The sequence below is a fragment of the Equus caballus genome, chromosome 17 (assembly GCF_041296265.1).
Source record: "Equus caballus isolate H_3958 breed thoroughbred chromosome 17, TB-T2T, whole genome shotgun sequence".
NCBI classification, from domain to species: domain Eukaryota; kingdom Metazoa; phylum Chordata; class Mammalia; order Perissodactyla; family Equidae; genus Equus; species Equus caballus.
Genome location: NC_091700.1, coordinates 90,372,479 through 90,384,518, shown reverse-complemented (window position 1 = coordinate 90,384,518; position 12,040 = coordinate 90,372,479). Strand labels below are relative to the sequence as shown.

The window sequence follows — 12,040 nt, the reverse complement described above, 5'->3', positions numbered from 1 at the left end:
AATTGAGGTGGGTTTTTTTTTTTTGATTGCCAAGGAATTATGAAAAAAAAGATTAATTTTGGATGTGTGGCTTGAGCCTGGATAGGGAAGTATTTGACACGAGGGAATATCCTTATCCCAGTGCTAACTAGAAAAGCAGTCCAATTTACATTAGAATAAAAAATTAAAGAAGCATAAAATGTTTATGTTTCTGTGAGGTGAAAACTCCTTATTATACCATAAATAAATTATTTATATCAGGAATTTTTTTCCTGCTGTTCTGGAACTTGGGCTAAAGCCTCAAAGCTGAGGTCAATAGGAGAGAAAGTATTATGTTCTAAAGAGAGCACCTGGACAACCCCAGCTGTTCTTCCTAAAAGGTTATCCACCTCCATCATCCAGCTCCTGTGAAAGAATCACCGAGAGACTGTGCTCACAGCAGGAACGGCACGACGGGCATCCTCGTGCTGGGGAGTATCTTAAAATATAGTGTATTAATAGAAAACTTGAGGTACTGTAAGGCCAGCAGGTCAAGAGATGACTGCTATGAAAAGATAGTTTGTTCCCAAGAGGAAGGGGACAGGGCATGCCGCACCACTGGGGCCACTTGGGGAAGCAGCAGGGTGGGTCAGGAGGCAGAGGCAGAGGGAGAGCTGTGGGCAGGAGCTGTTATTGTGGTTTCCCAGGGAGGGAATGGGTGAGGCAGGGCAAGCAGGCTGAGAGTTGACTAATTTGAATAATTTCGGCAGGCTCTGGGGCATAGAGGCTGTCCCAGTGGTCTGGTACCTGCCCTGGGGTGATTAGGGCAGGTGGATAGTGGCCCGGAGTGTGAAAGCCTGATTAAAGTGGGGGTTGGGGGTGTGGACTCTGGGTTGGTTGGTTTGTATTTGAAAAGCATTCCATAAAAAAGATTCTTCTGGGGGAGGGGGTGATAAAGGAGGCAGGGTGACTTGAGCATTTCATCGGATGCTCTGGAACAAAGTGTGGCCAGCATACGTATGTAGGACAGATGATAAAGTGTCAAGTTCACAGAAGCTAGAAACATGGTTAATATACAAGGTGTTTCTTAGGACCATACAATGGGCTCCACGGAAGAGCAACAGCTGCTGTGACGAGAACGCCAATGGCTGGAGTCCAACAGCTTAAGACACACAGACTTTAACTCCATTTCTCCAACTCCAATTGCATCCTACCTCAATCTTGGGAGAATCAGATGGTGGTCAGAAGAAGGGGAGCGGAAGAGAGTGGCCACCCCTCTTCTTCCCTCCTCAAACCACAGGTCAGGCTGAGGATGGGATCCTTTTTCGGGTTAGGAAAGCAAAGGTTGGGTGTAAAATGGAGTGTACTTTTTAGAATGAGACTGATCTTATAGCTGAAAGTGACCAAAAAGCTTTGAGCTCTCCCCAAGAAGTCAGGAAGGGAGCTAGAACATGCTGGAAGGCACTGTTGGGAGAAAAGTAAACTGTGTCCAGTTGTACCCCATGGCATTCAACCTGTTCCATGAAATCAGCTCCCAAGGATTTTAAAAATCAGAGTTAATTGAAATGTAATGTTTTATGTAAGTTGTTATTGGGGGTTCCAAGTTCAAGGACACTTTAAAAGCTAAGCAAATAGTATCACTTGAACATCATCACAATAGCTTTTGTCCTTTTGTTCAGAATATTGTGAGTTGGGTTAGTTTTAGTGAAATAACAATTTTCCATCAAAGAAAAGTCCACTGTAACCATGATGATTTTTACATTTTCTTTCTTTAGTAAGCTCGTCAGGAGTTAGCAGCTGAAAATTTTGTAATTTTATATTGGCTAATTTGTGATTAACAAAATAACTTATATCTGGGAATTCGCCTAGAGGAATGCTTTGATAATTATAATTAGGACATAAATATGCGCTCCCTAATTCAGACAGTCTGCTTTCTGTGTTCCCTCCTCAGATGAATACATTTGTTTCCTTCTGAAACACTCAGATTTGATGAGATAAAAAGTCCCTTGGTAAAAAGGCTTAGACATATTATATATTATACAGAGTGTGTGTTTTGGCTTAAGCGGAGGTGTGGGCTATAGGAAAATGGAATGCATGACAGCAAAATCGAAAAAGTACTCAGTTTTCCATGAATGCGTGTATTGAGTGCTTACTATTTGGCGGACATTATGCTGTCACTGGGGACAAGCCAAGGCCCCGACCCTTAGGAGCTTGAAGTCTGTGGAGAATAGAAAATAAAATTACAACTAATTTAATATAATATGCTAAAGGCTTTGATGCCACATATACATGCCCCTAAACGCACTTGACGCTCACCTGAAGCTTACTGCTAAGTAATTTTAAGTTACACTGTGGTACGTTCTAGGCAGAAGGGGATCAGATTTTTGTGAATTCTTAAGCTCAAACAATTTGGGTAAACTCTTTAAGCAAAAGAATATAAAACTACCTTACTTTGGTAAGTTTAACAAAACCATGTGACTATGTGAACTCACTTCTGGGCCCCTTCCAGGGTCTTGACCGGGGTCTGTGCCAGGGAGGGGCCCTGAGGCTTAAGTTCTTGATCTTTGTGGTGTACCAGCCTCTGATTCTAGGATGCAGAAAGGGAAAGGGTGCAGTGGCAGCCACAGGAGAGTCACCTAACCCAAGCTGTGATGGGACCAGGGGGAAGGACCCGGAGGAGAAGAGCCCCAGTTCACTTTTGAAGGATGCGTAGGAATTAGGCAGGTGAGCGGGAGGGGTGGGGCAGAGGTCAGGGGCTGCGGCCTGAGGAGACTGTTCCCAAAGCACAAGGCAGAAAAATGCCAGTGCCTTCTAGAAAGTACAAAAAGTTCCTGATTTCTTTAGTCTAGAGGGCAGACATGTGTAAGATACAGGGTGCCGTTTCCGGCAGTATCATCCTTACATTTCCACATCCAAGAGCAGAGGCTGAGTTCCTCTCCCTCATGGTGCCTCCATCTTCCCAGAGGAGGAACAGCTCTCCTTGCCGTGACCTTGGGACGCTGGAGCACTTTTCACTGGGAGGTAGAAGATTGATCGAATTGTGAGATCAGAACCAATGTCTTCGTTTTCCAAATTGGATCGACAAGATTATAATCTTTTAAAAATTAGCCAGAAAAGATGATATTCAAACAGCCTTCCAAATCAAGGAAAGGCGAGAGGAAAAATTACAATAATGGATTATGTCTGGGATTTACTGAAGTCCTCTGTAGTTATACATCAAGTTTCAAACTTCCCAATTTTAGGAGCATGGGCAAGACATAAATATCTTATGATTAAAACTGAGAGTCATTTTTTAAACTGTAATATATTCTTCCAACTACTTAAGTCTATGATCCTTCATTATATTTTTCTTTGTTTAGCCTAAAAGTGTTTTTTTTAACATATTCTAACTTATAAAGGATATAGAACGTGAAAGTGGCTTGGGTTGCTGCAAGTCCCGCTAAAAAAGCACTTTTACATAAAGAAAACGGATGAGTAAGAAAGTTCAATGTCAGATCTGAGAGCTGGCTCACTGGGTTGAAAAAAAATCCTTATTTGAGAAAACTGTGGCTTCTGTAGAATCCTTCTAGCTTCTGTCGGCTGTAAAATATAAATTTAATTGCAGTCCCCCAAAGGAAAGATTGTTGGAAAAATTCAAGAGAATATGCTCATCTCATACTTAAAAAATATAAATCAGAATCCCAAATTTCTGAATTTCTGAGTGGGACTTTTGGACAATGTAGAAAACGTTTCTACCAATCAGCCTTAAACCTTTAGAAGCAAGTCAGTTTCAGTTTTATGTTTTCTTATTAGATCCCTATCTATGTAGTATTAAAAAAAGAAAACTTATAAAAGTGCATCACATGATTGTTTCTATGGTTTAAAAAAACAAAAGATGGTAGAAAAATATTAAACCAAATTGTCCCCCAGAAAGTTACCTCTTCTGAAGGTTAAATTTTGATAAATGAGCTAGCAAAAAAAAAAGTTATCAAAATAGAATTTAGCTAGGCTTCAGTAGGCCTACTGTATTCAGTAAACCTAAACTCAGTTCTTCATCAAAGTGTGTGATTATCTAAATCATTTAACTATTTAACATAGCTTCCAATAAGGGGATAGGGGAAAAAACACTGAAATCTTCTATTAACAATAAAATTATTGGCTGAGACCTATAACAACGAAAGGAAATGCATTATAGTAGAAAAGATCACTTTGCTAAGTGGGAAGAAAAAAAGTATAAACGTGTCAGAAAAACGAGAAATGAGACCACCCTCTACCAAAAAATAGTGGGCCAAAGTGTTTGAGAAATCAGGAATCAACTGTGGGTGCAGACAGCATCCTGTGCGTTGGGGCTACGAGAAGAATCTATTGACAACACTCAGAGTTAATGAGAGGAAAAATACAACTGGGAGAGAGTGATCTGGACACTTAGAGGCCGTGAGCAAACACCTTTTGTCATCTCAGTGGCTAACTGCATCACTGCCTTACAGCATGCTGTTCACAGTGACGACACAGAATGAAATAAAGTGGTCAAATGCTACTCTTTTTACACTTTCTATACTAACACGGGGAATTGTCATTTATGCCCATAGAACGGTTTTCAATTATGAAACTATTTCAAAGTTTACATCCAAACTCCAGTGCCTCTTTGTGATAATCTCCTATATGATTTCTAGCTAGAAAGTGTCTTTCCAGTCCTCCATGTAATCAAGACAAGCCAGACATGTCGCAAGAAGCTCTGGAGCTGGGACTGGAGTTATGCACGTTTCTATTGTTTTCAATTGAGAACACCCCCTCTTACCTAATAATTAACTGCCTAATTAATAAATTATAACACATAACACATTGTTATGATTTAGCAAATGAATGCCATCTAGCCCACCAAGTGCTAAATATTCTCTGCACCAAGACTGGAAAGAGCTACAGATATCTGCCTTAGGGGGCTTCTCATCGGCATTTCACAGAACATTCCTCTTTCTGACTTGCAGGGCGAATCCACGGAACTTTAATTTTGACAATGTGGGAAATGCTATGCTGGCGTTGTTTGAAGTTCTCTCCTTGAAAGGCTGGGTGGAAGTGAGGGATGTTATTATTCATCGTGTGGGGCCGGTAAGCAAGCACATGGAATCCTTTGAACGCTTCAACAGCTGCTTTCATTGGCTTTGATGAATAACCGTATTTTTCATTTATACAGATGCATGGAATCTATATTCATGTTTTTGTATTCCTGGGTTGCATGATTGGACTGACCCTTTTTGTTGGAGTAGTTATTGCTAATTTCAATGAAAACAAGGTAAGAATTCTTGGTTTGAATACCACAGGGTTTATTCTTTCCTAGCCACTCACTTTGAGCTCTCTTTTTCACACACGGCATGAAGTCGCATTAAACCGTAATGTGACTGGTGTAAATAATCTCTGTAACTATTTTACCAGCTACCTCTTTGCTGCCTTTCAGGCACATTATTTAAGAGCACAATTCTCTTGCTAAATTTCCCCTTTTGGTAACGATGTCATTAATTCGCCGACAACTGAAAGGCGCATCTCCTATTGTTCAAATTGAAAAGACGTGCAGCAAGTTATTAAAACACAATAGCTAAAATCGATGCACTGATTGCAGGTAATATTACTTTCACAAAATGTAAATTGTTTGCTTCTTTGTTACTCAGTAGGTGAACTCAGAATTTTGATGGGGAAGAGGGCTGCAGTAGAAAACCTTAAATCTTAATTCATAGACTAGAAAGAAGATTTCTAATTTCATTTAAAACTTCACATACTTTATGAACTCGGGAAGCTTACTGAGCTCATTACAGCTCTGATGATCAGTACGAGAGTTCACAAACAGGAAAACAGCAAGGGTAGTTTTCTGCCAAAAAGTGAGTTTGGAGAACATTCTGTGTCGTTCTTCTGGACATGGCTGGTACGCCCTCTGTTGTGTAAGAGTCGGTCTTCTGGAGTCATAATCATTGAGATGCATACAGTTTTGAGGACTTACTATGCACTGAGGTTTTTCCTATGCTACTCCCAGTTCTCACAACTGTGAAATGTACAGTTGAAGAAAAGACAGCTTACAGAAGTGAAATAACTTGTCTGGGGCTTATGAGGCATAGAAAATGGAGCCAGAATTCCAAAGTGGTGTCTATTACTGCAGAGTCTCTGATTCTTCGAATTCAAGAGTATAAAAATGTCGACTGTTGTTCTGTGCTGAATTAAACTAGATTTGCGTGTGTAACGCCGTGCTGTTCCATGTTATTCATAGCTAGGACTGATTTGTACGCATTCACATCAGAGCCCTTTGGTTTGCATAGTGACACAGGGGACTCTATCATTCACAGTCCCCCAGGCTCCACGTGTGTGGTACCAGTTACCCAGTCAATTGCCACCTTTGATGTGTGCCTAATGAGGATGTCATTTCATTCAGGCTTTCAAAGGGCACAACTTAAAAATCCCCCCTTGGGCCCCAACAGTATTCCAACCCCAGAAACATGGAATTTAGAATAAGAAAAAAGGATAAAGATCATATTGCCCAGCCCCCCTATTTTACTTTAACGCATTCATAAATGAGTTTCTTAAGCCCTACAGTGTGTCCAATTTAATACCAAGCAGAAAGAGGAAAATGGGTCTTTTTAGATGGCTTTGAGCCATGCAATGGAGCAGATACTGATTATTCTGGAATACGAGCAGAAGCGGATCAGTCAATTAACAGAGTTTAGGCACTGTTTGCTCAGAATGTCGTACGAGGCCCTCTGAGCAGACACCTGATTTCAGAAGAATTAGGTCTTATGGCAGCTCACAATTCAGCGACACAAAGGAAACAACATGAAATGTTCAATAACTAGAGACAAATGTATAATTAATTACAGCTTTTGAACTTAGAGGAATGGCTGAAGTCAGAAGAATAACAAGAGGTCTGCTTATAACACTGGTTGTATTTAGATTCTGAAGGAAGACAAAAGCTTTTGCGGCTGAGAAAGGGGAGCATGGATATAAGCTCAAATGGATGCTTAGAGAAAGGGCAAAAGTAGAAGAAATTGTATAACAGACATTAAAAACTTGATTAGTTAATTGGAGATATAAATTTCCAAATTATGTGAACCTTTTAGAAAAGATTTTTTTGCCAGTCTTTTAGACAGCAGTGCACGAGCTACTGTAAAACAGCATTTATTCATTTATTATTCAATCATTCAACGTATTTCTTTGAGCACTTACTAGATACCAGACACTGCTCTTGACCCTGAGAACATAAGGAACTCAACACATAAACTAAAAACTAAATGCATTAAGATTTCTGCCCTTATGAAGCTCACATTTTATTTGTCACTCCCAAGGGTATAGAAATAGATTTCCAAATATACAGGCAATAAACAGATATAAAGATATGGGAAAAGGTAAGCTTTGGGGGCGATGGTTTCACAATTAAGAATTGTGCAAAATTATGTCTTCCTTAGAAAATGGAACCCTGGTTTAAAATTCCAAAGTCTATACCAGTAATATATTTTTAAAAATTTCCCTACTGTAAGACAATATATTTGATTAATAAACTTATTTTCACAATAATAAGCTTTCAGAAGTTTTCATATATTAAGGATCACCATGGTCAAGCATGATACCACCATGCTTATTATTATTTTGGATTCTTTCAGAGTTCAACTTTCCAAAATATCTTGCTGTGTATAATAAAGGAATGATATTAATGTGTATAACATCCAGAGAACAAATGTTTGTTTGCAGTTAGTGAAAAAAGTGGTTTAACATTATTAATATAGAAAAAATTAATTTAAAACAAATATCGTTATTAAGAATAAACAGTGTAATTAAATGACAAAGGAAACTAATCATCAGAAAGATATGGACCTCCTGAATCTCAAAATGTACAAAGCAGGAGCCGTCTGAGGGTATAATGGTTAAGTTCACACACTCCACTTTGGCGGCTTGGGGTTCACCAGTTCGGAGCTCAAGCACAGACCTATATATCACTCATCAAGCCATGCTGTGGCAGCGTAACACATACAAAATAGAGGAAGATTGGCACCGATGTTAACTCAGCAACTTCCTCAAGCAAAAAGAGGAAGATTGGCAACAGTTGTTAGCTCAGGGCGCATCTTCCTAACCAAAAAAAAAAAAAAAAGTGCAAAGCAAAAATAAACCACATTATTTTTTAAAAAACTAGCAAATCCAAATAAATGATTGAAAATAGTAACATATTTCTCTAAGAAACTCATAAATCAGACAGGAAAAAATAGAAATAAAATATTAGATTTGACAAAATAAAAACATTTGATCTAATGACACATATAAAGAACCCTGACTCCAACAATGTGAAAATATGTATTATTTTCAAGTACAAAATATGACCTCTCCAAGGTCATAAAAAATAGTTGCCAAAGAATTGATAATGTACACAATATGTTCTCTACCATAATTTGAAAAGATAGCAAAAAATCCCTCATAATTTGGAAATAGTAAGACAATACTCTAAATAATTTTTGAGTTACAGAAGTCACAATAAAAGAATCACAATTTTAGGTAAATCATCTATAAAAATGATAGATAAAAACTCACAAGATGTAGATAAATCAGTAAATTTATAACTGATGCAAATTTATAACTTTAAGTGTCCATGTTAGAGAAGAACCAAAGGTTAATTAATATGTCAAAGATCCAAATCAATAAATTATAAGAACAGCAAAGTAAAATCAAAGAAAGAAGGAGGAAGAAAATAAAGCGAAGGACAGAAATTAATGATGTAGAGAACAAAGTAGCTATAGGAAGGCTCAAGAATGACAAAAAGCTAGTTCTTTAAAAAAAAAAATTAAATCAATAAATCTCTCGCAAGGTTGAACGTGAGCAAAAATGTGGAAAAGGAAAGTAAACAAGCTACAGTAAGTAAAATACTGTCAGCATCATTCCAGGGATAGAAAGTTAGACTTACAGAACAGAACAGGAAGCCCCAGGAGGGACCCACGTACCTAGAAAACAGAAGTAGCACAGCAAATCAGTGGAGGAGCTGTGACCATCACTAAGCGATGCTGGGATAATTGACCATTTAGAGCTAAGAAACTCAACTGAGATCTCTACCTCGCAGCATGCTCAAAAATGAATTCCAGATGGATGAAAGACCCAGCTATGAAAAGCAAAATTTAAACCATTTTTAAACCAGACAGAATTTATTTTTGACCCTGGAGTAGTTGTGGAGTTCTTCACATTAAGCACCAATTGAGATCTGTAGAGAAAAAAATTTATAAATTAGATTACATTAAAATGAAAAGGCATGAGTGATAAGCAAAATTGAAAAAAAAAAAGCTAAGTTGTAAAATATTTACAACTCACATGACTGACAAAAGATTACTATCCAGGATATATTAAGTATTTCTATAAAACATCTAAAAGTAAGTATCCAAATACAAAAATGAGCAAAGAATATGAACAGGTAATTCATATAAGAACATACAGGAATCACCATTTATACACATAAAAAATGTTTTGTCTCATTAATTTAAAGCTAAGTTAGATATATTTCATACCCATCAAATGGTAATGTCAAATATCGTCAAGAATATAAGGAAACAGGAACACTTGTAGATCGCTGCCGGGAAATTTTCTTGGGTTTTGCTCTTTAGATGCAACTTGACAATATCTGGTAAATATAAGATGCGTAAATTTCTAGCCTCAGCAATTCCTCTCTTAGAGATTTACCACCAAGAAAGATGTTTACCATGAGGCAGTGCGTGTGTGTTTATTGCAGCATTGTTTATAGTCCATAGACGTAAAATGATAACTTCTGATATATTTGTACTATATAAGCAGTTAAAATAAACCAATTAGATCTACTATCTAGTTGTATGGAAAACATACTGTTCAATGAAGATAAAAACAACTGCATAAATAAGCACATATTAGATACCATTATATAATTTTTTTAAATTCAAAACAAACACATTCTTAAGTATTTATGCATAAACAGCAAAAGGCTGAAAACGAAGTGGGGAGGATTCATCCCTGAAGGACAATTGTTAGCTCTGCAGACAGAAAGGGAGAATGGGAGTTGGGGCGGGTGAGTTTTTATTTCCCAGTTTCTAAAATTATTTTCTGCTTTTATAATATAATGTAATGAAATGTAATACAATATATTTATGTGCATTTTAAGGCATGCACATTATATTAGTATATAATATAGAATATCTGATCTCCTTTAGTCAGTTGTCACAGCACTAATTTCTTAAGGATCAAGTTCCATGACTTCCTATCGATTAAGAAGAGGTTTGCTATTGCATATATAAGAATGACTTTTAAAAAGACAAAATATCCTTAACCAGAAGAAGCAGCATTGACAAGCTGTAATTTTGCTGCAGCATTTTCTACTATGAAATGAAAGGAAACTAACCACTATTAGAGTGAGTATCCCTTTTTGAAAATTTAATCATGTAGAAAACCTGCTTTAGATATTCCCAAACCTGAATATTACATGTTCAAAGATGCCAACTGAAGGCTGCTGAATCTTCTCTGAAACCCATGGCCATCCTTTCTGGAACTCTCTCAAGACCAAGTTTGAGAATTCTGACCATGTTTATCGAACCACCACGGTGTTTCATGCTTATCTTTATTTTAAACCCAAATTAGTTCTGTTTGTATGACTGCCCCAATTGCAGTGTCCTTGCTGTGGAGAACAAGACAAAGGCCTTTTTCTGCTTTCCTTTGTTTATTAAGGGGACGGCTCTGCTGACTGTAGATCAGAGAAGATGGGAAGATCTGAAGAGCCGACTGAAGATAGCACAGCCTCTTCATCTCCCACCTCGCCCGGGTATCAAAGACGCTCTGATTTTATTCATGTTGGGCGCTAGTGTTCATGATTCCCCAGGAGTCTAAAATTTCAATTAAAATAATAATCGTGAGGCCACTAGGCGGTTGTGCATAAGTTAATATAGAAACAGGCTCCAAACTACAGATCTGTCCATAGGCTATTAAAATCAACCACCCAAAGGCTCCGCTTCAGTGCTCTCAGGATAAGCCTTAATGAAAAAATGAAGTTTTAAATAAAATATATGTGTGCTTGCCTTTTAAACATGTGAGTGAAATGTATTAAACTGACAGAAATTGAATGACGTGGTCGTCCTTCCAATACAGACGGCGTCATGCACCATCGTTTTAAATATTCAGAGCCAGCCATTCCTGCAAAACACTTCACAATAGAGTGAACTGTAGGGGAAAAAAACGTAATGGGTTTTAAGATGAGCATTGAAGAGAATCAAAGACAAGACAGTAAATGTGACCTGTGTCTGAAATGCCCTTGACTAAACCTTTCTTTTCCAGATAATGATGGCTTTAGAGCTAAGATGTATGACATAACCCAGCATCCATTTTTTAAGAGGACGATTGCATTGCTTGTCCTGGCCCAGTCGGTGCTACTCTCTGTCAAGGTACTTTATTTCACCCTAAGACTCGGAATGAGCTCTGTATTCATTGGTGCATCTAAGAATACCACAAGCGGCCATATCCACTCACAGTCTACATTCTTGAGTATAAAACATTAAAATTCGCAATCATATTCAAATGAGAAAAAGAGGGGACAGTCTTTCTGAGCCCGATGGCTGTGGGCAAAGACTTGTGTGCTGTTTCTGTTACAGTGGGACGTCGAGGATCCGGTGACCGTTCCTTTGGCAACAATGTCGGTCGTTTTCACCTTCATCTTTGTTCTAGAGGTACGGTAATGAGTCAGCTGGCTCTGGGGGGAGCAGTGCACCTTTAAAGTAAAACAGTGTCTGCCTTTGATGCACTTACTTTCAGTTCTGTGTCCTATTGCTTTTGAAGTCTTTGGGGGGAGGGCGGTAGCATGCTCTCAGGATGTTTCCTTCTAAGGCTGTTCTGCTTAATTTGAACAAAGACTTAACTTTATATTTTGGACCTTTTCTAACTGCAGGAATTGCTAACTGCTGTTGATTGTTGTGTCTGAATTTTGGCCTGTCTAGTTTCTTGAGTTCAAATATTTATAGTGAACGACACAAACCACTATAATTTAGGGACTCAGATTGCAACATGGTGGCAAAGGGAGTTGGCCCAGACAAGATTATTTTAATATGTGGTCCATATGATATGACTTTCCATGGCAATC

The 12,040-nt window shown here is 38.1% G+C and overlaps 1 protein-coding gene across 3 annotated transcripts in view; it reads left to right on the top strand.

Annotated features, from left to right (window-relative positions):
• Positions 1–12,040, top strand: part of NALCN (sodium leak channel, non-selective) — a 303,647-nt gene that overhangs the window by 269,706 nt on the left and 21,901 nt on the right. For all 3 annotated transcript variants that reach the window (XM_070240456.1, XM_023621795.2, XM_023621798.2), the window contains 5 exons: positions 4,923–5,043; positions 5,129–5,227; positions 10,639–10,732; positions 11,242–11,348; positions 11,556–11,630. In XM_070240456.1, the coding sequence (XP_070096557.1) occupies positions 4,923–5,043; positions 5,129–5,227; positions 10,639–10,732; positions 11,242–11,348; positions 11,556–11,630 (496 nt within the window). The remainder of the gene's footprint in view (positions 1–4,922; positions 5,044–5,128; positions 5,228–10,638; positions 10,733–11,241; positions 11,349–11,555; positions 11,631–12,040) is intronic.